Below are 27185 nucleotides of genomic sequence, written 5' to 3'. Positions count from 1 at the left end.
ACACTGCGAGTTCAAGGAGGTGCTGAAGGACACCATTAGAGACAGACTCGTGTGTGGTCTGCAAAATGCAGCCACACAGAAGCGCCTTCTGACTGAGGACAACCTTACTCTTGAAAAGGCCATTGAAGTTAGTGTCTCCATGGAGATGGCGTAAAAGGAGGCTCACAAGTTGAGTTCAACAGGGAGATTTCACAAGGTGTCGTCTGAGCCTAAAGGTGCGCGGAACGGCACGTTACCGTTGTGGGAAAACGGGCCATCACGCTAATGACTGCTGGTGTACGGAGCTGGAATGCCAAAATTGTGGCAAAAAGGGTCACATTGAACGCGCCTGTAGAGGTAAAAAAAGAACAGAGATAGCTGGGAAGCATGAAAGCAAAATGTCTGTATTTGGACAAGAGAGGAAAAAGAGTGTTCATTCAGTGCAGTATGATGGAACAAGCAAAACAGAGGGGAGCGACACCTCTGAGGAGGAAGAGGTGCACATACTGACGGTTGCAGGTGATTCAAATGGCTACTGGGTATCGCCACTGGTGGAGGGACAATCAGTGCGGATGGAGGTGGACACAGGCGCAGCTGTGTCCCTTGTTTCAGACACTGTCTACAACAAAATGCTAAAGCATCTTACCCTTCAGCCAACAAACATTGTGCTAAAGATGTATACAGGCGAACCTGTGGCCATGAGAGGCGTCATTGAGGTGACAGTTAAATTGAATGGACAGACTGCAAAACTGCCACTATATGTGGTAAAGGGAAATTACCCATCGCTACTGGGACGTGCGTGGCTAGAGAAAATCACGCTGGACTGGCCTGCAGTCCGCATGATGTCAAAAGGGGAGTCAGGTCTGACTGCAGTGTTAAACAAACATGCAGAACTCTTCAATGGGGAACTTGGGAGCATGAAAAAGATCAGCATGAGACTGGACATTAAACCTGACAGCAAGCCGAAGTTTCACAAAGCCCGACCTGTACCCTATGCAATTAGGCCAAAAGTTGAGGCTAACTTGGAGGCCTTAGTCAAGAATGCAGTCCTGGAGGATGTGAGCGTGAGCAAATGGGCCACACCCATTGTTCCTGTCCTGAAAAAGGATGGATCTGTTCGAATCTGCGGGGATTTTAAAGTGACTATTAACCCGGTGCTGTCTGTGGAACAGTACCCTCTTCCCCTCATTGATGATCTTTTTACGGGCCTGGCCGGAGGGCAAAAGTTCAGCAAAATAGACTTATGCCAGGCTTATCTACAAATGCATGTCGATGACAAATCAAAGGAGCTGCTGACAATTGTGACACACAAGGGGCTATACAGGTACTGCCGCCTTCCGTTTGGAATTACGTCGGCCCCTGCTCTATTCCAAAGGGCAATGGATCAGATTTTGAGTGGACTGCCAGGAGTCCAGTGCTACCTGGACGACATCCTTGTCACTGGGACAAATGAGGAGGATCATCTTCTGAACTTGGATGCGACACTACAATGACTGAAAGAGTACGGACTCAGAGTTCGTAAAGACAAATGTGAATTCTTTCAGTCTTCAGTTGAGTACCTGGGGCATGTGATTGACGCTACTGGCCTGCATAAGGCACCGTCCAAGGTCAAGGCGATCGTGGAGGCCCCAGCACCCCAGAATGTGAGCCAGTTACGTTCATTTCTGGGGCTACTTAACTACTATGGGAAGTTTATTCCAGACTTAGCAACATTGCTGAAGCCGTTACATCAGTTGCTATGCCAAGGCAAAACATGGAAATGGACTGAACCGTGCAACAAAGCTTTCACCCAAGCAAAGAAAGCATTGCTGAAATCGGAGGTCCTGACACACTTCAACCCAAAGCTACCCGTGCAGCTAGCATGTGATGCATCACCATATGGTGTGGGAGCAGTCATATCCCACATCATGCCTTCGGTTGAAGAGAAACCTATCGCCTTCGCATCACGCACCTTGAACAAGGCCGAGAGTAACTATGCGCAGATCGAGCGCGAGGCCTTGGGAATCGTTTTTGGAATTCAAAAATTTCATCAGTACCTGTTTGGGAGAAGGTTCACACGGACCACCGTCCATTGACTTCAATCTTCGGGCCCCACACCGGAATTCCATCTCTCGCTGCAAGCAGGATGCAAAGGTGGGCTTTACTGTTGTCAGGACACACATACGACATCAAATATCGCAAATCAGACTTGCACGGCAACGCAGACGGTCTCTCGAGGCTACCCTTGCCTGTTACTCCCCCAGAGCCTCGTCAGATAGACATCTTCTACTTTAGACAAGTGGAGGGAGCACCTGTCACTGCAGTTCAGGTGCGAAGGTACACCCGTAACGATCCAGTCCAGTCTGAGGTAATGGACGATGTCATTCGAGGGAGAGCTATAGGAGATTCTCCTAGTTTGAAACCTTACGTTTCAAAAAGAAATGAGCTCTCCGTCCAGGCAGGTTGTCTTCTTTGGGGACGTCGTGTCATCATTCTGCCACCTCTGAGGGAACCTATACTGCAACAACTTCATACAGGCCACAGTGGGATGGTTCGGATGAAGGAAATGGCAAGAAGCTACTTCTGGTGGCCAGGTCTCGATGGGAATATTGAGGAGAAAGCCAAAACATGTTCCCCATGTCAAAGGGTCCGGAATGTTCCACAGCTGGCAACCCTACACCCCTGGGATTGGCCTGCAGAAGTGTGGCAGCGAGTACATGTGGACTTCGCCGGTCCTTTCGAAGAGAAGATGTTTATGGTGGTTGTAGACGCTCGTAGCAAGTGGCCGGAGGTCGCTGTGATGAGGTCTACCACGGCAGAGAAAACAATTGAGAAACTTGGTGAGATGTTCAGCCGTTATGGCTCACCGGAACAACTCGTAAGTGACAACGGTCCACAATTTGTATCACAGGAGTTTGCAACCGTCCTGCATGTGAATGGTGTCCAACACATCAGGTCTGCGCCCTATCATCCCTCTACTAACGGCCAGGCAGAAAGGTTCATGCAAACTTTGAAGCACGCCTTGAAGGCATCGCAAGGTCAGGGCTCAATCCACAACGTCTGAACAGCTTCCTGTTGTCCTACAGGAACGAGCCGCATGCCACAACCAAAACTTCCCCTGCTTCGCTCATGATGAAGAGGCAGTTGCGGACAAGTTTTGACTTACTCAAACCTCCAAGGACAGAGCAGGTTGTCCATCGTCAACAACAAGCTCAAGTTGAAAAGAGAGAGAAAAGAGCCAAGGAGAGACGGTTTCATCCGGGAGAGCACGTCCTAGCTCGAAACTACAACACTGGACCAAAATGGGTTCCTGCTACGGTGATCGCGCAGACGGGCCCTGTGTCTTACACGGTTGAGACTGCTGAGGACGTCGTCTGGAGAAGACACACAGATCAACTGTTGCTAGGAGCAGAGACAGCCACAGAGGCTCCAACGGCTGGTTGGCCTGAACTGTTTCCGGACGATACCACAAACCAGCATCCTTTGCCACAGTGCTCTTCTCCAACACAGGAAGTCAAAGAGACTGTTCCAGCTGTGCAAACTCCTGACTTTCGACTGACACAGGCACCTTCTCCATCCAGGCCTGTGTCAATGCCTACTGCTGTGGAAGCCAGCGATGACCGCCGGTATCCTGTCAGAGAGCGGCGGTCTCCAAGACACTTGGATCTGTAGGCTTAGTGACTTACCCACAAGACTGGGGCAGAATAAACCCCAGGGTAAAGTCAGGGGTTGAGGCAGTCTACCTCTACCCTAGGTTCGTTGAGTGCATTGAAAGTAACTTACCTGTTGAGGAATAATGTGGACCTTCCATTTAAGAGGGGAGGAATATGTTATGTATTGTGTGTTCTCCTCCCACCTGTGGTGGCGCTGTCACAGGAGATAAATGGTTGGGTGTTCTCTGTTAAGTTTAGCTCTCTTTGTTCGGAACTTGCCAGAACTTCCTTTCCTTCCAATAAAGCACTTCATGTTTGAATCTCTGAGTTCTGAGTCCTAAATTGTGTCTAGGTAGAAAGGTACCGACACAACAATACCCTGTACAGTTGTAGCAGGACTTCCCTACTTTTATACTCCATCCCCCTTGCAATAAAGGCCAACATTCCATTTGCCTTCCTAATTACTTGCTGTGCCTGCATGCTAACTTTTTGTGTTTCATGTACAAGGACCCCCAGATCCCTCTGTACTGCAGCATTCTGTAGTCTTGCTCCATTTAAATAATAATTTGCTTTTTTATTTTTCCTACCAAAGTGGATAACCTCACATTCTCCCACATTATACTCCATCCCACTGAGTTGTGCTCTTGTAGTTTATGCCATCAGCTTTGATGAATTACTGCCTTGTAACACACCCCAGTATACATGTCTTCCCATATGTCACACACACCAAAGGGCTCCATTATTCCATCTGATATCTGATGTCAGCCAAAATTGATACCTGGTAAATGATCAGGAGACTTAAATTTGTAGGTGATGTTTCTGCATTGAAGAATCTCCACTATCAGCTGTTCTCCATCTGTCTTCATTTCCTTCTTCAGGGCTATTTTAATCTCTCCCATCACTTGAGTTTTACCTGTCAACAAGTGCAGAAGAAAAAGGAAATATATTTCAATAAAACTGACTCGATGTTCAATTGTGTCAGTATCTGTTATTTCCCCTTCACAGATTGGGTCACTTATTTCCAAGAGAAGTTTCAGTCTGTTTTCAGTATATTGGATCACATATCCACACTGAGAATTTACTACTGGGTTAAAAAGCACTGTGCAATTAGTAACAAATGTGTTCACATGAGTTAACATGGTCATGAATAATATTGTACAGCATGATTTCAACATCTTTATTGTTTAAATAAGAGTGAGGGTTACAAAAGATCTATGGGTGCCATTTTATCCAAAATTCTTAGCAAAAGGAATACATAGTGGCAACCCACCCAGTCTAATTAATTGAGTAGAGAGTGATCTGGAGAGGAAGAAGAAAAAGGTGAGAAACATTCACAATAACTAAAAAGGAAAGAAAACCGAGGTTACTTCTGTAGTTTAATTCTTCTTAAATCTTTGTCCTCGAGAACCGCACTGTTGAGAAGGATGGTACGAAGGTTTGTCTGAAGCTGTACTTATCTATATATATAAAAAAAGGATATGTCTGTCTGTCTGTCTCTCTGTCTATCTCTCTGTCTGTCTCCCTGGCCGGCTATACAATCAAAAGTTATAGAGCGTACCTACACATATGTTATATCAAAAGAAAGCTCATCATTAGGGGACTCTTGTAGGCGTATTTACTTTTTGCTCGGACAAAAATTGTGCCGACAGTCGGACAAAAATTGTGCCGACGGTATCCAAAAAACGTTCAAAATTCCTCTCATTATCCGCTCATTTGCATCGAGTGGGGGCGGGTTCATTGTGTGTGCGGGCAGGCCATCCTACAGTTGAGTGACGTGATGATTGACCAATCCTACAGTTCAGTGACCTGACGGTTGGCGTGTGTGGGCGGGCCTTATCATTCTGAACTGAGGTGAGTCGCCGCCATCTTGATTCCAAACTTTTCATTTCTTTTTCCCACTATCTGCGTGTTTCTTTTCAAATCTACATTTCCAGCAAAAAAAAAGTTGCTTTTAAAACACAAATTGTTTTTAAAAAAAGTTAATTAATTTGTAAATCTTTTCTCTAACATCTAGAATTTTCCTACCTTTCACCATTTTTCCAGGCCTGTAAGCCTGGGCCTCTGTTGCCCAGCCACGCCCGAGCTAGGCACCTCCCGTCGCACTCAACAACAGGCTCGCGATCGCCGCCATCTTTGTTAAGGCTGGAGGGGGCGGGCCTGAGCCGAGCGTCGCCACCGTCGCCATCTTAGTAAAGGCAGGTGGGGTAGGAGTCAGCGCGCGCGACTTGAGTCCGGCCGGGCCTCACGCGGTAGGTTGCGCGGCGGCGTCTCTCTCTCTGCTCTTGAAGCCAGCTCGGGTGGGGGGCGGGGCTCGGGAGATCGGGGTTCGGCAGATCGGGGCTCGGGGAGGGTGCAGGGCTCGGGAGATCGGGCCTCGGGAGATCGGGGGGGGGCAAGCCTCGGGAGATGGGGGGGCGGGGCTCGGGAGATCGGGCCTCGGGAGATCGGCGCTCGGGACATCAGGGGGCGGGGCTCTGGACATCGGGGGCGGGGCTCGGGGACTCCCCCCTCCTTCCCCCTTCTTCCCCCTCCCCCTCTTCCCTTCTTCCCCCCTCCCCCTTCTTCCCCCTCCCCCTCCCCTTCTTCCCCCTCTTCCCCCCTCCCCCCTCTTCCCCCTCCCCCTTATTCCCCCTCCTTCTTCCCTCCTCCCCCTCCCCCTTCTTCCCCCGCTTCCCCCTCCCCTTCTTCCCCCCTCCCCCTCTCCTCCCCCTCCCCCTCCCCATTTCCTCCCCCTCCCCATTTCTTCCCCTTTTCCCCTCCCCCCTCCCCTCCCCCTTTCCTCCCCCCTCCCCTCCCCTTTCCTCCCCCTTACCTCCCCCCTCCCCCTTTCCTCCCCCTCCCCCTTTCCTCCCCCGCTTCCCCCTTCCCTCCAGTCTCTCTCTCTCTCTTCCCCCCAGCCTCTCGCTCTCTCTCTTCCCCCCAGTCCATCTCTCTCTTCCCCCCAGTCGCTCTCTCTCTTCCCCCCAGTCGCTCTATCTCTCTTCCCCCCAGTCGCTCTCTCTCTCTCTTCCAACAACAACATGCCCTCAAAAGACCCTCGGCACCGCCGGGCACTTCAGCTAGTATATTAATACAAGGAGCTGTAGTATCTGTTTCAGCCAGGCAGTACTTTCTCAGATTGGAATTCTCATTCCCAGGGTGGATTGTACCCATGTGCAGCACTCCACCCAGTCATGAAAATTTTAATTTTGCTCCCAAAAAATTGACCTCAACTCTGTACAAGCTTAAAACGTGTTCAAAAACTTTTAAGAATCCCTGACTGCTTTTTAAACCATATTTTACTCCATACAAAATCCAACTCATGAGGTGTGAGGTTACCTCCTCCGGGAAGTCTCTCACTGCTTCTCTCTGGAGTCAGCTTGGGAGCTAGATTGCAACTTCAGCATTGTTGCGAAGAAAAAAGTGCTTTGCAGCAATGCTAAAGTCGCAGTATAAATCCTAGGATGCCACATGTTGCGATGGCACCAGGCCAGCTAGAACTGATCGGCCAGGGTATCAGAACATCTGAAAGTTAAGCTAAGCACCTAATTTTTAGTTGTCTGGGACTGCCATAAATTCTTAGACTGGCACGGGCTCAACAGGCCGAATGGCCTCCTTCTATGCTGTAACCAGTCTATGATTCTACCTTTTAATTATGGCAGGCCCCATTTTATTTGAGGATGACATGTGGCTGAGTCATTTTAGGCTGTTTGGGCTGAAGTTTTTGTGTCTGTAACTGTAGAACCCTTTATCATACTACAACTAGGGATTGTACATTGGGAAAATCAGAATCTGAACTTTGTACTCTAAACTCTTTCTTGGACCTTAGAATAAATCGCAATGAAACTTATCTGCAGCATCAGGCAATACCTTTCTCAACCCTTGTTGTTACATTTCTCTGAAATGGGCACATTTGATTTGAGCAGGACATTGTAAAAGTAAATTTGAAGTACCAGAATAGATCTGACTTGACAGTATTTTGATTTGGAATGAAGTTCAATGTTTGACCCTAATTAGAGATGTGGAAATGCTTTCTATTGAGTTAATTCTACAGCAGTTATGTGTCATCGGCCGGAATTTTGCCGGTGCTCAGGGGGCGGATTTGGAGGCGGAACATCCGGCAAAATTGCAAACATCGACAGCAGGTCGGGAATTTGCTGTCAACCCTCCTCCAAACAATCTTCCCACGTGTCGGGTCCCCGATTTGCGCATGGACCCGACACATAGCGGCGGGAAGAGGATTATAGCCACTTAACAGGTTGTTAACAGGCAGTTAACAGGCTTTTTCCAATTTTGACACTTCTACTGCGGGCTTCCCAACATCCGGACACCACAGCAGGTAAGTGTGGCATGTTGTGAGTCTGCTGTAATGTTTCTGCATTGATGACAGCTGCAGAAGTGGTGTGAAGGATCCAATGGTGCACTGGTGAGTTTCAGAGGCAAGGAAATGTTGTGAAATTCATTTTTAATGCATTTAGACTTTTCTGTAGGTAAGAAGTTTTGAATTGGCTGCCTAGTCCCACCTCATTGGGAGAACCTCTCACACCAGTGACAGATCGCTTCTGTAACCTCACCTGCAGCTGCCATCTGTTCTAGCCTAAGGAGGGAGTCACTGGAGAGCCTGGGTGCAAGTGCTCACCTGTGAACAGTCATTGTCAGTGTTTGCAGCACCTCAATGCTGTCAAACACTGAGCTAGCGAAGAGGTTTAATAAGCAGGACCTCAAAGGTAGTAATCTCCACATTACTACCAGTGCCATGTGCTAGTGAGTACAGAAATAGGAAGATAGAGCAGATGAATGCGTGGCTGGAGAAATGGTGTAGGAGGGAGGGCTTTAGATTCCTGAGGAATTTAAACCGTTTCTGGGGGAGGTGGGACCTCAACAAGCCAGATGGGTTGCACCTCAATGGGAATGGGACCAATATCCTCGCGGGAGGGTTTGCTAGTGCTGTTGCGAATGGGAACCTAAGTATAGTCAATATGGGGTGGGAAGAAAAACTGGAATTGGAAAACAAAAATGTAGAAATTAAATTGGAAGGACAGAGGAATCAAGGGCTAGATAGTAGTCAACAAGGAGGTTTGCCTGTACTAAATGATATATACTTCAATGCAAGGAGTATAGCGAACAAGGCAGATGAGCTGAGGGCACAGGTAGATAATTGGGACTATGATATTACAGCTATTACAGAGACGTGGCTGAAAGAGGAGCAGGTATGGCAGCTCAACAATCCTGGTTACTGGATTTTCAAATGGGATAGAGAGGGAGGTAAAAAGGGAGGGGGGTGTTGATTAAAGAAGCTATTACAGCTGTGAGGAGGGATGATATATTGGAGGAATCATCAAACGAGGCCATATGGGTCGAATTGAAAAACAAAAAATGGCCGATCACACTGCTGGGAGTGTACTACAGACCCCCAAACAGTGACAGTGAGAGGGAGATAGAAGTACAAATATGTGGACAATTTTCTGAGAAGTGCAAAAACTATAAGGCAGTAATAGTAGGGGATTTCAACTACCCCAATATTAACTGGGATAAAATTTGTGTGAAGGGTATAGAGGGTGCGGAATTCCTAAAAAGCATCCAGGAGAACTTTTTTAACCAGCATGTAGCAAGTCCAACAAGAGAGGGGGTGGTTCTGGATTTAGTTTTAGGGAATGAAGCTGGGCAGGTAGAAGGCGTATCAGTGGGGGAGCATTTTGGTGCTAGTGACCATAATTCTGTTAGATTTAAGGTAGTTATGGAAAAGGACAAGGATAGATCAGGAATAAAAGTTCTAAATTGGGGAAAAGCAAATTTTGCTAAGCTCAGAGAGGATTTAGCCATAGTCGACTGGAAACAGCTACTTAAAGGTAAATCAGTGTCAGAGCAGTGGGAGGCATTCAAGGAGGAGATCCGGAGGGTTCAGATCAAATATGTGCCCTTAAAGAAAAAAGGTGGGACTAACAAATCTAGAGCCCCCTGGATGTCTAGAGACATACAGGGTAGGATAACGAAAAAAAGGGAGGCGTATGACAGATACCGAGGGCTAAATATTCCAGAATCTTTAGAGGAGTACAGAAAGTGCAGGAGTGCAATTAAAAAGGATATTAGGAAAGCAAAGAGAGAGCATGAAAAATTCTTGGCAAGTAACATCAAGGAAAACCCAAAGATGTTTTATAAATATATTAAGGGTAAGAGGATAACTAAAGAAAGGGTAGGGCCTATTAGAGATCATGAGGGCAATCTATGTGTGGAGGCGGGAGACGTCAGTAGGGTTCTTAATGAATACTTTGCGTCTGTTTTCACAAAGGAGGGGCGAAGCAGACATTGCTATTGGGGGTGGGGGGGGAGTATGAAATATTAGATTAAATAAACATAGTGAGAGAGGAGTATTAAGGGCTTTAACAGCTTTAAAGTGGATAAATCCCCAGGCTCAGATGAAATGTATCCCAGGCTGTTAAGTGAAGTAAAAGAGGAAATAGGAGAGGCCCTGACCATCATTTTTCAATCCTCTCTGGCTTCAGGTGTGGTGCCGGAGGACTGGAGGACTGCTAACGTGGTACCCTTGTTTAAAAAGGGAGAAAAGGATAGACTGAGTAATTACAGGCCAGTCAGCCTAACCTCGTTAGTGGGAAAATTATTGGAAAGAATTCTGAAGGACAGGATAAATCTTCATTTAGAAAGACACGGATTAATCAAGGGTACAGCATGGATTTGTTAAGGAAAGGTCGTGTCTGACAAACTTGATTGAATTTTTTGAGGAGGTAACAAGGAGGGTAGATGAGGGTAGTGCATTTGATGTAGTGTATATGGACTTTAGCAAGGCTCTTGATAAGGTTCCACACGGCAGACTGGTCACGAAGTTAAAAGCCCATGGCATCCAGGGCAAAGTGTCAAGTTGGATTCAAAACTGGCTAAGAGACAGGAAGCAGAGGGTAATAGTTTCAAGGTCAGAGGCAGGAGGTTTAGAGGGGATTTGAGGAAAAACTTTTTCATCCAGAGGGTGGTTGGAATCTGGAACTCACATTCAAGAAGCATTTAGATGAGCACTTGAAATGCCATAGCATACAAGGCTACGGACCAAGTGTTGGAAAATGGGATTAGAATAGACAGGGCTTGATGGCTGGTGCAGACACGATGGGCCGAAGGGCCTCTTTCTGTGCTGTAAAACTCTATGACTCTTTGGGAGTTTTTGTGACCGAAAGGCTGTTTCCAGTGAGGTTCTGCAGGGCTCAGTACTAGGTCCCTTGCTTTTTGTGGTATATATCAATGATCTAGACTTGAATATAGGGGGTATGATTAAGACGTTTGCAGATGATACTAAAATCGGCTGTGTGGTTGACACTGAAAAGGAAGCTGTAGACTGTAGGAAGATATCAATAAAATGGTCAGGTGGGCAGAACAGTGGCAAATGGAATTCAATCCGGAGAAGTGTGAGGTAATGCATTTGGGGAGGGCTAAAAAGGAAAGGGAATATACATTAAATGGTAGGACACTGAGTAGTGTAGAGGAACAAAGGGACCTTGGAGTGCATGTCCACAGATCCCTGAAGGTAGCAGGCCAGGTAGATAAGTTGGTTAAGAAGGCATATGGAATGCTTGCCTTTATTAGCCGTGGCATAGAATACAAGAGCAAGGGGGTTATGCTTCAACTGTATAAAACACTAGTTAGTCCTCAGCTGGAGTACTGCATGCAGTTCTGGTCCCCACATTACAGGAAAGACGTGATTGCACTACAGAGGAGATTTACAAGAATGTTGCCGTGAGTAGAGAATCTTAGCTATGAGGAAAGACTGGATAGGCTGGGTCTGTTTTCCTTGGATCAGAGGAGGCTGAGGGGAGACCTTATTAAGGTGTATAAAATTATGAGGGCATAAAGTGGATAGAAAGGACCTACTTCCCTTAGCAGAGGGGTCAAACACCAGGGGGCACAGATTTAAAGTAATTGGTGGAAGGTTTAGAGGGGATTTGAGGGGAAATTTCTTTACCTAGAGGGTTGTGGGGGTCTGGAACTCACTGACTGAAAGGGTGGTAGAGGCAGGAACCCTAACCACATTTAAAAAGTACTTGGATGTGCACTTGGGATGCTCTAACCTGCAGGGCTACGGACCAAGAGCTGGGAAGTGGGATTAGGCTGGATAGCTCTTTGTTGGCCAGCGCGGACATGATGGGCTGAAATGGCCTCCTTCCATGCTGTAACTTTCTATGAGTCTATGAAATGAGCTGTCAAAGAAAAAAATGTGCGTGGTCCCTTTAAGGAAACCGGCAGATGATGCATCATCAAATGACGTCATTGACCGGCTTCTTCTTAATTGGCCAGCAAGCCCGCAGGGTGGGCTCAACAAGGCCAATTGACGTAACATCACGTCCGTTGGCCGGATGCAGTTGGGGGTGGGACTGGAACCTGGAAACCAGCTGACCTGCTCCCAAGCCGCAACAATCGATAAAATCGCGGCCGATGTCTCCTCATTCAGTTCAATGGCCGGTCACTGCTCCCTCCAAAAATCTAAGACTGGCATTTTCTATGGTTTCCCCCAAACCTGCTGGTGATGTGAAAGTACCACAGTAATTTGTCCTTTGGGTCAGATACATAATGATATGCTCTGCACACAAAGCAGCTGCTAATTCACCTACCTGCTTCTCTGTAATTGGAACATATTCCATTAGTTATTCATTAATTTTCCTCTAATACTAGTATTTTATTGTAAATATTGTTGCTCAATAATCTATTATTGTTAGCTTTCATTGGTGAATTGTCATTTTAAGTGTGAGGTAGGGTGGAATCTAGACATCTGTTAGTCTAACAGAACACAAGGGTGTTCCTAACACAGAAGCATCTACTCACTGTAACAATACACTGCCATTGTATTTGTTGTTTTTGATGTACATTAAAGACACAGGGAAGATCATTGGTTGAGTTGTCAACATGTCCCATTGATACTTTAATGAACATATTGACATGAGAAAAATTTCAATTGGGTTTATATCAGAGGTGTGGCCAAGTCTGTCTGAAATTAATGGCAGGATCTACGAGCAGGCTTCTTAACTACAATATAATGCACACTCCAGAAATGGAAACAAGTTCATGAAGCATTTTGTGAAATTTCAGAGTAACCAATACTCTCCTGAAATTAACAGCATGCATTATAAAATGGGTAAATTTCAAGATTATAATTTGATTTGGGGATTTCAATACTTGTTAAAAACCATTCTAGATTTGCTCCTCTGATTTCTGAGGTCATCTAAACCCCTTAACACATGGCTTCCTTGTAATTACCCACATATCTGTTATTCTTTATTAAATCAGTACTTCTCTAAATGGAGCAGGAGTTTAAACAAGTCCGAATTGGAATAAAACTCAGAAGTCATACACTTGCTTGTACTTTTTATTAATTATCCAATTTGTTTAGGATTTTCTTTTTGCTAAGTATTTTAACAAGCTTAGTAAATGAATAAAAATTATAGGTATTCTGTACCAATCAAGCCTGAGAATCTAATTATACAGCTAACTGCTACATCAAGCGATAGATAGTAGTTGTTCAGGCTTAGTTTCTGGAGAATTTCACAGAAAGGCAGCTGGTGCTTTTTCCTTTTTCTCACACGCACAAACACACATATTCTGTGAAATCTGTATCATCTCGCCTCTCAAGGGACTCGTCAGGAGATAATCATTAGACCCTGAAGTAGCATCAGCAATGAACTATGCAGGTGTGACAGCAGCTCAAAAGCTACAGTAAGTTTCATGGAAATTTGAGAGATAATGAAGTGTTCTGTGCTATTTGCGTGGTCATGAAATTGTAACATCTCCACGCTCCAGATTATTACCTTTAGCAGATCTGCACCTGTACAATGATCTCACTCTCTGTCTTAGAGACTCCTATGCCAGTTGTGTGATTCTCATTAATGATTCTCTTGTGGCGACACGCCACCACTGGACATAATCCGCTCACGGCGGCACAGACAGTCTAAGCAGAAGCCCCCAGCCGGGGGCCCTTTCCTCCAGCAACTTGTTTCCCGCAGGGACAGGCTGCCGGGAGCACTTCCTGTCTGGGAAGTATTTAAGTGGATGCGCGGGCTTTTCTAGTTCCTGTTTTGCCATGAGGCTGAAATAAAAAGCTGTACTGTTTCACTGGCTCTGGTCTCGACTCCCACGTTTGCCGCGGTATCTCAACACTGGTGACCCCGACGCTCAGGATGAATCCTAAGCTAGCATGGCGGATACAAACGCAGTCACGGTTAAATTACCAGACTTTTGGGAGAACCTCGCCGAAGCCTGGTTCGTTCAAGCTGAGTCCAGATTCCGGCTGAAAGGCATTACAGTCGACGCCACGAAGTACGACTACCTCGTCGCCTCGCTCACCTACGCTACAGTCCCCAAGGTTTGGGCAGCGCTGCAGAATCCACCAACGGAGGGCAAGTACGAACATCTGAAGGCTGCACTACTTAAAAAATTTCAAACGTCCTCTTACCAGTGCCACTGCCAACTCCTGGACCTCCCCGGCCTTGGTGACGCTTCACCATCAGACCTGCTTTCCCACATGCTGTCCCTCTCAGACGACAAAAATCCCGGCGCCCTTTTTCGCACGCTTTTCATTCGGCAGCTCCCCGCCAGCATCCGCCCGCTCATTGTGGAGTCCGACTCCACGGACCTGAATGATATAGCCGAAAAGGCCGACCGGCTGCTCTCTGCACAGGCCGCTCGCGACGTCGCGCCCGACCTCACGGCAACGACCACGTGGTCTTCCCGGGCCGCTAGGCCCGACCGCCCTACCACTCCGGGTCACTGCTACTACCACACCCGTTTTGGCGCTAGGGCTCAATGCTGCATGCCACCGTGTACCTTCAAACCCCCCCCGGCACCGGCCCCCGCGATGGCCGCGGGGCAGAAGGAGCCCCTACTGTACGTCACTGACGACAGAACCAACCACCGATTTCTGTGCGACACAGGGGCCCAGCACAGCATCACCCCCGCCTCCGCCCTTGAGATCCAACGCGGCACACGGGGTATCACACTGGCTGCAGCCAACGGCTCTGACATCCGCACATATGGCACCCGCATGGTCACGCTCGACCTCGCGGGCCGCCGCTACCGCTGGGAGTTCCTCACAGCCAAGGTCCTCTGCCCACTCATCGGCGCCGACTTCCTACGGGCCCACGGCCTCCTTGTCGACATTCCGAGGCACCGCCTCGTCGACATCAACACTATGGCCCCCATCCCCGGCGCCTTTACCCCGGCCCGTTCGGCCGGCCTAATGACCTACTGCCTCGCCAGAGCCACGGACGACTACTCGGCACTCCTAGCTGAGTTTCCCGCCCTCACTAACCCGACCTTTTCGGCCAAAGCCGCCAAGCACGGTGTGGAACACTATATCCCCACCACCGGCCCCCCAGTTTCAGCCCACGCCCGCAGACTCAACCCGGCCAAGCTGGAAATCGCGCGGGTCGAGTTCACCACCATGGAACAACTCGGCATCATCCGCCGCTCCAGCAGCCCTTGGGCCTCGCCCCTCCACATCGCCCCCAAGCCCGGCGGAGGCTGGCGCCCTTGCGGGGACTACCGCCGCCTCAACGACGCCACCACCTCCGATCGATACCCGGTGCCACACATCCAGGACTTCTCGGCCCGACTGGCCGGACGAACCGTCTTTTCCAAAGTCGACCTGGTGCGCGGTTACCACCAAGTCCCCGTACACACCGCGGACATCCCCAAAACGGCCGTCATCACCCCATTCGGCCTGTTCGAGTTCCTGAGGATGCCCTTCGGCCTCAAGAATGCAGCACAGGCTTTCCAGCGCCTTATGGACTCAGTCCTCCGGGACCTGAACTTCCTATTCGTCTATCTAGATGACATTCTCGTGGCCAGCTCCTCCAAACAGGAACACCTCGAACACCTTCGCATCCTGTTCGGGCGCCTAGCCCAACACGGGCTCATCCTCAGCCCGGCGAAGTGCCAATTCGGCCTAACCGAGATCGATTTTCTCGGTCACCGCATCACCCCTGCTGGGGCCGTCCCCCTGCCCAACAAGGTGCAGGCCGTCCAGCAATTTCCCCGCCCCACAACCATCAAGGGCCTCCAGGAGTTCCTCGGGATGGTGAACTTCTACAACAGGTTCATCCCCAGAGCTGCAGCCCTCATGAAGCCCCTATACGACTCCCTCCGAGGAAAATCCGGCAAGATGGACGTAGCCTGGACCACTGACATGGCAGCCGCCTTCGACGCCACCAAAAACACGCTCGCCGACGCCACTCTGCTCGCGCACCCGAGGGCCGATGCCCGGGTCGCGCTCACCACCGACGCCTCCGACCACGCGGTCGGGGCCGTGTTCGAGCAGTGGGTCAATGGCACGTGGCAGCCACTTGCCTTCTACAGCCGCCAACTGCGCCCCCCGGAGGTCAAATACTCCACTTTCGACCGCGAGCTTCTCGCGCTCCACCTGTCGGTCCGCCATTTCAGGTTCCTCCTGGAAGGCCGCCCCTTCACCGCGTATGTGGACCACAAGCCACTCACATACGCGATGGCCAAGCACACCGAACCCTGGTCCGCTAGGCAGCAACGCCAGCTCGCGGCCGTGTCCGAGTTTACTACGGACATTCAGCACGTCTCCGGTAGAGACAACGTGGTCGCCGACTGCCTTTCCCGTCCCGCCGTCTGTGCGAATCACCTCGCGGTCGACTACGCACAACTAGCAGCGGACCAGCTCACGGACCCAGACCTCCTCTCGGCGGCTACCAGCCTGCCAGGGCTACGCCTAGCCAAGGTCGCGCACGGGCCCGAAGCCACGGCAGTCACTTGCGACGTCTCACTCGGCCACCCCAGGCCGGTTGTCCCTGAGACCTGGCGCCGCCGCGTCTTCGATGCGCTCCACGGGCTCTCTCACCCGGGTTCCCGCGCATCCGTCAAACTCCTCTCCAAGCGCTTCGTCTGGCGCGGCCTCAGCAGAGATGTTCGGACTTGGGCCACCTCCTGCCTCGCCTGCCAACGGGCTAAGGTACAGCTGCACACCAAAGCACCCCTGGGAGACTTCGAGGTACCCAGCCGCCGCTTCGACCACGTACACGTCGACATCGTCGGTCCCCTGCCGCCATCGCAAGGCCAAACTTATCTCCTCACGATGGTCGACCGCTACACACGCTGGCCTGAGGCAGTGCCGCTGTCCTCCACCACCACAGCCGACATCGCCAGGGCGTTCGTTAACACCTGGGTTGCGAGGTTCGGCGTGCCGGCCGACATAACCTCCGACAGAGGCGCCCAGTTCACCTCCGAACTCTGGACGGCCACAGCACGCAACCTCGGGGTGACGCTCCACCGCACCACGGCGTACCACCCGCAGGCCAACGGACTTTGTGAACGCTTCCACAGGTCACTCAAGGCCTCACTCCGCGCCGGCCTGCAGGACAGTACCTGGACTGACCGCCTGCCGTGGGTGCTACTCGGCCTACGCACCACGGTCAAGGAAGACCTCCAGTCCTCGGCAGCGGAGTTACTCTACGGACAACCGCTGCGCGTCCCAGGCGAATTCCTTCCGGAGCCTACCAAGCCTTGGTCGGCCGAACAGCAGCGGCTCAACTCTTTCTCTTCCGCTCAGCAGTTCGCCCCACTTCCGGTCAACCGACACGGCGAACTCGCACCTCACGTCCCGCCAAATTTACAGCAGGCGCGCTTCGTCTTCGTGCGACACGACGCGCACCGCGGGCCCCTGCGACCCCCGTATGACGGACTGTACGAGGTACTACAAACCGGGGACAAGGTCTTCAAGCTGCGACTCGGCGACAGGGTCGACACAGTCTCCATCGACCGGCTCAAACCAGCACACACCGAACCAGGGGAACAGGTCCCCGTGGCCCAGCCTCCAACTAGAGGCCGTCCCCCCGGCAAGCCAGCACAGCCGGCGGCGAACCGCCCGACCCAACCAACCAGACCGGCGACCACTCAGGGCCGCTGCGGCAGAACCATTAGACCACCGTCACGACTCGTCCACTCCTCCTAAGCGGATTCTGGGGGGACCTCTGTGGCGACACGCCACCACTGGACATAATCCGCTCACGGCGGCACAGACAGTCTAAGCAGAAGCCCCCAGTCGGGGGCCCTTTCCTCCAGCAACTTGTTTCCCGCAGGGACAGGCTGCCGGGAGCACTTCCTGTCTGGGAAGTATTTAAGTGGATGCGCGGGCTTTTCTAGTTCCTGTTTTGCCATGAGGCTGAAATAAAACGCTGTACTGTTTCACTGGCTCTGGTCTCGACTCCCACGTTTGCCGCGGTATCTCAACACTCTCCTCTTTTGATACAAAGCTCTGTAGTGCCTCACCCAGGAGACAAGAAGATGGCTCCAAATTGCTGCTGCTTTGCTGTGATGCTGAAGGTAATGAATTCCTCCAGCTCTTCTGTAAAGTTACCTGACAAAAGGATGCCCATACTCCAGCCTGGCTGATAATGCAGAGATCACACGTGGCTACCTGAAAAGAGCCTGTGCCGCAAATGTTGACTGTGGTAGTCACCTCCATAGCCACAGAAAGAACAGTGCAGGCAGATGAGCATGGTTGCAGGTTCTCATGCAGTAGTTGGCAGGGCTGTCCTATTGCCTCTTTGGTGAAGTGCACTTCATTATCTCTTCACTAAGGACCACAGATGACTTGTGTGGCCTGTATATTCTATGAGGGAGGATAATATCTGGTGGGCTGCAGCCTACTTAAATATTGTTTGTCTTTCTTTTCCTTCATCCTGTGCTCCACCTCCATGATAACAGCACACAAGGATATGCCCATAGGAAATGCCATACGTGCTACTGAGAATCTCTTACTGTGGCTAGGTCTCGATGGATGGATCATGGGAAGGGCCAAAGGGTGTGATATTATGCCCAGTAACTGGTGGAAGTGGCTTCTGCCTGATTTCTCTGCCGCAAAAATGTACTTGCCCTGATTCTACACTAGAATTATGCCGAAAATGCTGAGGGAATTCAACTCCCTGACGATGAGGAAATGACAATTTTATTCCGTTATCACGGAGGTTAATTCATATAAAGTAGCCCTGCAGAGGGTTCTATGAAAATAAACAGTGGGCTATATTTTAGGGCAACTTGATAGGGATACAAACCAACAAAAATTATTAGCAGCGACATTTCCATTGAATAAGAACACAAAATGCTGCAAATGCTCAGCAGGTCAGGCAGTGTCTGTGGAGAGAGAAACAGAGTTTACGTTTCAGCTCAATGACCTTTTGTCAGAATCCGCAGTATTTTGCTTTTGTATTTTGTGGAAATAGGCGGCTTTAGTTATGCCACGGATAATTGGTCAGAAGCTCCTTTCAGGGTCAAATATGACACCAAGTTTGCGAACATTGTGGTTCAGCCTCAGACAGATGTTAGGGAGAGGGATGGATCAGTGGCTAGGGAACGGAGTTTGTGACGGGGACTGAAAACAATGGCTTATAAGTAACAGTATAAGTAACGTTTACAGTAGAACAAGCCATTCTAGTAAGGTGCCCTACCTAGTGACTTAACCAAGAGGCAAGCCTGTGCCCTATTCGCTAGGTTGTCGGAGCTGTGAGCTGAGCTGTAATTTCCTAATTTTCGGCAGAGTTGTATTTATGATGCGTTACTAAAGGGATGCATTCAGCTTAGCGTTTGGGGAAGGCATAATTACTCGCCACATATTAGTTTTAATGTCCAAGGTTTAATATCCAAGTTTAGAAAGAACAATAGTTGTTATTCACTCCATCCAGAAAGAGAGACTGTCAGTATCCGGAGTCAGACAAACAAGACAAACCTGGAGCCATCAATTGCAGCAGTGTTAGACTTTCGACTTTTATTTTTCTCCATAGAATTTCAGAAAGGTCAGGAATCAATGGTTAATGGCTTTTCACATCACACAAATATGGTGACCTATTCATAAGGAATGGTGTTAGAGTCATAGGCCTAGAAATTCAGTATAGCCACTTCTGGGGCGGTAAAGTCGGGCGGCTGCTAAATTTTGCGCCCGGCGCAAAGTCGCGCCCCCTTCGCCGATATTCAGTCGCAACGCCCCAAGAGGTTGCTGCTGCGCTAAAACAGGCGATGCACGACTATCTTTAGGCGCTAAGCCGGCGGTGCTGAGCGATACCCCCGAGGCCGGGCGCAGCGCAGGTGCGGCGAGTTCTTGATTGACGGCAGACACTCTGGCGCCGGTCATCTCTTAAAGGGGGAGGGTGGATTTGTTTGTCTGCCACGCCCTGCACACTGCAGCCCTCAACCTAGGCCTGACCACTTCAGCTTCACCTGTACAACGCCCAGGACTATGGAGAAGGCCAGGGAGAGAGCGCAGCGCTTCATCGACAGTGACCTGAGGGTGCTGGTTGGTGGAGTGGAGCGCAGGCGCCATGTTTTGTTCCCAGAAGGTGGCAAGAGGCTGCTGCCCAGCGCCTACCGGAAAGCCTGGAGGGAGGTGTCCAACAGCGTGGTTGCCAGGACTCCTGTGCAATGCCGGAAGAAGTTCAACGACCTCACTCGGGTTGTCAGGGTGAGTACCCTTTCCAGTGTCCTCCTCATCCTTGCATGTGCACCTCACATTATGGGCAAAGGGACCTGAAAGCCCTAATGGCCAGCCCTCATCCAGCAGCTATGGGACTGGCATGAAAATCAATTGCACATTCAGCACTTTACACACTGTCCAAGCTATTCAACCATGGGAGGCATTGCAGACAAGATCAGGGCTACACACTGTACAAGCTATTCGACTATGGGAGGCATTGCAGACAAGATCAGGGCTACACACTGTACAAGCTATTCGACCATGGGAGGCAGGGCAGACAAGATCAGGGCTACACACTGTACTTAGAGGCCGTCCTTTCTCTTGCAGGCCAAGGTTCCGCACAACCGGCGCAACCGAACTGACACCGGCGGAGGCCGTCCTGACCTCAAAGAGCTCTCCGACCTCGACCAGCGTGTGGAGCGCATTATGGGAGGCCGGCTGATTGGCCCCGTCGCCAGTGGAGATGCCGACCCTGTTCTGGGCACCAATGGTAAGGGCATCACCTTTTGGACCTCTCTCGTTCCACTTGTGCATCAGATCAGCATCCTTTGCCACTGTCCGACCAATGCGGTGAATGGCACCACTCATGCCTCCCTCGCTGCTGCCCTGTCCTCACTCTAAAGCTACTCTTGTGCCTTCCTGCTTTCAGATGGTGAATCGCCAGGTGAGGAGGCGGGCCCTCAAGCTGCCACTGTCAGCCCTTCGGAAGACGAGGAGGAGGAAGAGGAAGCCGGCCCATCAGTGCCACCCTCAGCCGCGCCAGCCCATGGCGATGTAGGGGACACGTCTTCCCTGGAGGGGAGCCGGGGGGAAGGGTCGGAGGAGAGTGAAGCTCCGGGGCCCAGCGGCCTGCAGCAACGCGGGAGGGGTGGGGAAGCTCGGCGGACTTCTCCCCAGAGGGTGAGTGCGGCCTCCAGTCCTGCGACGGTCAGCGCAGAGGAGGTGCGCCTCCTAGAGGAAATGGCCGTCCAGGCTGAGCGCAGGCACACTGAGCTCATGGCTGCAGTGGCAAGGATGCCTGACTCCATAGAGTCACTGGCAAGGAGTGTGCAGGAATTCGGGGCAGCACAGGCCAGGAGTCTGCAACAATTCAGTGCAGCACAGGCCAGGAGTCTGGAACAATTCAATGCAGCACAGGCCAGGAGTCTGCAGGACATCGCGGCAGCACAGGCCAGGAGTCTGCAGGACTTCGCGGCAGCACAGTCGGCTTCTAGCCAAGTGCTCAGTCGTGCCGTCCATTCACTGGCTGGTGTCATGCGGACACAGACCAGGGCCACACGGGCACTAACTGCTGCCACCCTCGCTGGATCAGCCAGGCATCGCAAGGGCACTTGCCGCGCAGCAGCAGCCCAGCAGTCTGTCCTTCAGCTGTTTGCTGCGCATGCTGCAGTGCTGGCCCGTGCGAGTGCCAGTGTCTCAGGCGACCAGCGAGCACCTGCGATCTGCCAGGTTGCCACCATTCCTGCAGCCGACACTGCCACTCCGCCATTGCAGCTGCCACGAGCTGCTGGACAGACTGCTGCCGCCCAGCCAGAGTTGGAGCAGTCAGCAGCCGGCCACTCCAAGGCCAGAGCTGGTGCAGTCCAACCCCCAAGGGCATCTGCCGTCTCGCCATCTGCCCCTCAGCAGCCTTCCCCCAGCCTTGCTGCAGCCACAGGGCTCGCATTGAGGAGCAGCAGGGCGGGCAGGGGCCAGGCAAGGATGCGCAAGGCATCGCCCTCGCAGGGCAAAATGTAGAGGTATGCACAAATGCCTGGTGTTTGTTGTAAGGCTGACACTGGTGCAGTTGTTTTTGTGTAAGGCCGAGACTGGTGTCTTTCTTTCTTTATGTAAGGCCGAGACTGGTGTCTTTCTTTCTTTTTGTAAGGCCGAGACTGGTAGTTTTGTGTTTTTGGAGGGGGCTTCTCCACATGAGCATGTAATGTGGGAAGGGCAGAGGTTTTCAATAAATTATTGTTGTTAAATTGCAGTGTGCATGGTTTTTTGGTTAAGTCCTGGTTGCCCTGCTCGGCTGAGGGCTTGTGGAGCGGCTACATTCATCTGCTGACATTGGCACAAGCCAGTCCCTGAGAGGGGGCCTAGAACCGACGTTCAATAAGCCGGCGACGGGCGGCCCTTGCACTTTGTGCCTCCCTCCTGTGCTGGTCCTCCTCCTCCTGCTCCTCCTCCTCAGGTGGTCCTCCAATCTGTGGTGGCAGTGGCTGAGTCCTGCGGATAGCCAGGTTGTGCAGCATGCAGCAAACGACCACGAAATGGGAGACTCGCTCCGGCGAATACTGTAGGGCTCCACCAGAACGATCCAGACAGCGGAACCGTTGCTTCAGGACGCCGATTGTTTGTTCGATGATGTTCCTGGTCGCTTGATGGCTCTCGTTGTATCTCTCTTCAGCAGGGGTGCTGGGCGCACGGAGCGGGGTCATCAGCCAGGTACACAAAGGATAGCCTTTGTCCCCGATAAGCCATCCTCGTAGGTGAGGCTGGGCCTGGAACATGTCTGCCACAGAAGTCTGTCACAGGATGAAGGCATCGTGGCTGCTGCCTGGAAAGCGGGCATTGACAGCTAGGATGAGCTGCCTGTGGTCACACACCAGCTGTACGTTCAGCGAATGGTAGCCCTTCCGGTTGCGGTAATCCTCGGCATTCTCCAGAGGTGCCCGCAAAGCCACATGCGTGCAGTCAATGGCGCCCTGCACCATGGGGAAGCCCGCGAATGCTGCAAAGCCCATTGCACGCTGTTGCTGCTTGTCAAGGGTCATGGAGAAGGAGATGAACTGACGTCTCCTTTTGAAAAGGGCATTGGTGACCTGGCGGATGCAGCAATGCACGGCGAACTGGGAGATGTTGGCAATGTCCCCAGTAGCGGCTTGGAAGGAGCCGGTGGCATAGAAGTTGAGAGCCACCATCACCTTCACTGCCACCGACAGAGACGTCCTGCTCCTCAGCTGTGGCAGCAGATCACCGCCAAGCAGCTGGCAGAGCTCTGTGACCACGTCCCTTCTGAATCGCAGCCTCCGAACACACTGCTCGTCAGACATGTTGAGATAGGAGAACTGCTGGCGGTATACCCTGGGTGGGTAAGGCCTCCTTTGCCGACGCCTGTTGCCCCCCTCTCCGTCTAGCCAGGGCTGCCACTCTCTCACGGCGTCTGTGAGCCCTTTGGATGTAATTGAGAAAGCCTGCGTTGACACCCATTGCAGCCCCCATAATATGCTGGCAAACAATGAGATGTCAATGAAGGCAAAGTCTAGGGGAAATCTGTGGCCTGAAGCCAGAAGTACCTGTCCGAGTGTTGGGCCAAAGCAGAAAGCTATCTACCTTGGTCTCTCTCCAAAGATCCGTTTCGCAAGAGGGAGTGCTGCGAAATGGCAGCCTTTTATATTGCAGGAGGAGTGCCCTTTAATTTGCGCCCCCCGCGCCCCGCATCGGCTGAGCACCGTTCCACTTAACAGTCGCTAGGGGCGCCAGGCGCACATTGGGGCGTTGCCACTGAAGTTCCGGTTGGGGGCGCACAAAGGGCGTTGCACGAGGAAATGACGTCATGATCTGCGCGCGCAGCTGAGCGCGCGCAAAGACTTTGCGCCGGCGCTAAATCTCGAGTGAAGTTGGGGCGAGGCGCAGTTCTCGCTGCGCCTAGCGCCCGACATCTACTCCTCCTAAGGCGCTAACGGCTGGCGCAACCAACTGAATTTCTAGGCCATAGGCCTAGAAATTGGGTATAGCCCCGCTTGAGGCGTTAGAACTGGTGCTGCGCAAAGTTTATAGCCAGACGAAACTTATCGCCGCCTGGCGCGATATTGGGTTGCATCGCCCCCAATGGTGATTGAGGCGCGAATTCAGACGTTGCACAGGCCTCCTAAGGCGCAAAACTTCCGGCGCTACCCAATATCGGCCTGGATGGGCGCAGCGCAGGTGACCTCAATTACCGATAACCACGAGACTTCCAGGCGCCGGCCGGCTCTTAAAGGGGTGGGTCAATCAGCCTCAGCTTCCACACTCATCGCCCTGTAGGCCTCAGAATCGGCGCACGCCCTTCTCTGGCGCAAAAAACTTGGTCAAGATGGAGAAGGTGAGACAGAGAGCAGAGCGCTTCAGCACTGAGGCTCTGGAGCACTTGGTGGCCGCAGTGGAGCGCCGTCGAGATGTTCTCTATCCTGACAATGGCAGGAGGCCGAATCAAAAGGACTACCGCCGGGCTTGGAGGGATGTTTGTCAGAGGGTCAACTCCAGCAGCATGGCGACCAGGAGCCCTGTTCAGTGCAGGAAGAAATTTAACGACCTCACTCGGGTCGTGAGGGGGAGTGGTGTTTATGCAAACTTCTGATTCCCTCCATCTGCACCTGACTTCATGGCTACAGGGTGCGCAATGCCCCAATGGCCATGTGTCAGCAAGCACCCATGGCCCTTTCTGGGCACACACATGCACATTTGACTCAAGGCGTCATGTAAGGGCTCTTGCACCATGGAGGGCATGAGATGATCACTCAGGGTGTCATGTAAGGGCTCTTGCACCATGGGGGGCATGAGATGATCACTCAGGGCATCATGTAACAGAACTTCCCCTTCTTTCCCCTGCAGTCCAAGCTGGCGATGATTCGCAAGGACCAGCTTCGAACCGGTGGAGGACCTCCACAAGTGGTCACTCTGACGGATCTCGAGGAGAGAGTGCATCAGATTATTGGAGGACGTCTGAGTGGTCCTGTTACCACTGCAGCTGCCGACCCCATTGTCGACAGCGATGGTCAGGATCTCACCTTTTTCAGCTGTCTCCTTCCACTTGGTCCCCCCGCCAGCATGCTTTCTCACTGTGGAGCCATGTCAGAGCCTTGCCGCAATCTGGCATGCCTTGCTGCCAACCTGTCCTTTAGCTAAAGCCACTCTTCCACCTCCCTGCTTTCAGATGCTGCATCACCAGCTCGGGATCCGGGCCCTGAAGCTGCCAGTGCCAGTGCCTCCGGAGGCGACAATCAGGAGGAAGCCGGACCATCCGTTCCAGCCGCAGGGGAGCCAACACATCTGCAGACTGGGGATAGTAGCTCCCTGGAGGGGAGTGGGGGGGTGCTCTGATGAGGAGCCAGTTGCCGGATCAAGCGGCATGCATCAACGCGAGGGGGTTGGCAAGTTCGGGCACCGGCTCCCCGGAGGGCGAGGGAGGGAGCGATGACTGCTGCACAGAGTGCAGAGGAGGTGCGTAGCCTGGCTTAAATGAGCACCCAGGCCCGGCTCAGGCACACTGAGCTTATGGCTGCAGTGGGGAGGATGACTCAGTCGATAGAAACACTGGCAAAGAGTGTGCTGGACTTTGGCGCAGCAATGGAGAGGACTGTCCAGGGCTTCGGGGCAGCAATGGAGAGGACTGTCCAGGGCTTCGAGGCCGCTATGGAAAGGACTGTTCAGAGCTTCGGACAATCCCTGGAAAGGTCTGTCCAGGGCTTGTCCGAGGCAGTGGAACGGACTGCTCTGGCCTTGTCCGAAGCAATGGAGAGAACTGTCCAGGGCTTCTCCGAAGCACTGGCACCTGCCACACAGGTCCTCACTGCTGCCACACAGTCACTTGCTGGCCTCGTCCAGACCCAGATTGAGGCAACGCGAACTCTCACTGCTGCCACCCTATCTGCATCAGCTAGGATCACCCCGGGCCCTTCCAGTACCACATGAGGCCAGGAATCAGTGGAGCAGTTGCTTGTGGCGGTAGAGCCGAGCCGGTCCCCTCCGAGAGCCAGTGTGTCGTCCGACCATGGTGCAGGTGTCCTCTCTCGGCAGGTGACCATTGCTCATGCCACCGCTGGAACGTCTGCAGTGCAGCTGCCACCACCTGCAGTGCACACTGCTTCCAGCCATGGCCAGATCAAGCAGCCAGCCTCCGCACCCTCCAAGCCCAGAGGTCGTCCAGGCCATCCCTCAGGGGCTTCTGCGCTTGCAGTCACCAGGCGTCCCCCATCCTTGACGCCGCCACTGGATTTCAACTACGGAGGAGCAGCAGGGAGGGAAGGGGCCGACCGCGAAAGAGAAGTCGGTCTCCATCAAGGGGCCAGCAGTAGAGGGAGTTGCTGAGACGTTTCTTTCCCCAAATTCAAGGACGCCCTCACCTGTTCTGATTGTTGGAGATGGTTTGTTTAGTTTTGCAGCTTTGCCAGAGAGTTAACTGTTATTTTGTTAGTTATGGTTTCTGTTGACATGACGTTGTTATGCTGGGAGGAAGCACATTTTTTGAAAATAAAGATTTTTTTTTATTTACAATGGTACTCGTAACTATTTACACTCATGGTGGCCTTCATAGGCTTTGAACGATCAGAAGTGCGCAGGACGAATGAGACCCATCATTCCGTCAGAGGGTCCTCGAACCGAGTCCTTATGAGCCTCTGACAGACGGCCCTTCCACTTGCAGGAGCCCTCCCATCTTCCTCCTCATCCTCCTCCTCGTCCGCATGCTCCTCCTCCTCCTCCTCGTCCACCTGCTCTTCCTCCTCCTCCTCGTCCGCCTGCTCTGCTGGACCTTGAGGGACAGCTGGCATTGGCTGGGTTCGTCGAATGGCCAAGTTGTGGAGCATGCAGCAGACGACGACGATGCGACCCACTTGCTCCGGCGAGTACTGCAGGGTTCCCCCCGAATGGTCTAGACAGCGGAAACGCTGTTTGAGCACGCCAATAGTGTGCTCGACAATGTTCCTGGTCGTCTGATGGCTGCTATTGTAAAGCTCTTCTGCCGGGGTGACGGGCAAACGGAGTGGGGTCATGAGCCATGGGCAGAGTGGATCGCCCTTGTCACCAAGAAGCCAGCCTCGTGGGTGAGCCAGCCCCTCAAAAAGGTCAGAAACTGAGGTCTGCTGCAGGATGAACGCATCGTAGCTGCTCCCAGGGAATTGCGCGTTGACTGCCATGATCATCTGGCGGTGGTAGCAGACCAGCTGGACATTGAGGGAGTGGAACCCCTTGCGGTTGCGGAACTCCTCAGGATTCAGTAATGGTGCCCGCAAAGCCACGTGTGTGCAATCAATGGCCCCCTGCACCATGGGGAAGTCCGCAATAGCAGCGAAGCCCTGCGCGCGCTCCACCTGCTTCTCCAGGGTCAGAGGGAAGGTGATTAATTGACGCCTTCTTCTATAGAGGGCAGCTGT

The 27185-nt window shown here is 52.0% G+C and overlaps 1 protein-coding gene across 5 annotated transcripts in view; it reads right to left on the bottom strand.

Moving 5' to 3' along the window:
* Positions 1 to 27185, bottom strand: part of LOC147105924 (protein piccolo-like) — a 917910-nt gene that overhangs the window by 67107 nt on the left and 823618 nt on the right. For all 5 annotated transcript variants that reach the window (XM_086010851.1, XM_086010854.1, XM_086010852.1 and 2 more), the window contains one exon: positions 4390 to 4524. In XM_086010851.1, coding sequence (XP_085866977.1) covers positions 4390 to 4524 — 135 coding nt within the window. The remainder of the gene's footprint in view (positions 1 to 4389; positions 4525 to 27185) is intronic.

This window comes from Somniosus microcephalus, chromosome 17, assembly GCF_052327205.1.
Source record: "Somniosus microcephalus isolate GS21.2 chromosome 17, FLI_Smic_1.0, whole genome shotgun sequence".
Lineage (NCBI taxonomy): Eukaryota > Metazoa > Chordata > Chondrichthyes > Squaliformes > Somniosidae > Somniosus > Somniosus microcephalus.
Note: the sequence above shows the minus strand (reverse complement) of the source record. Positions and strands in the feature narration are given on the sequence as shown.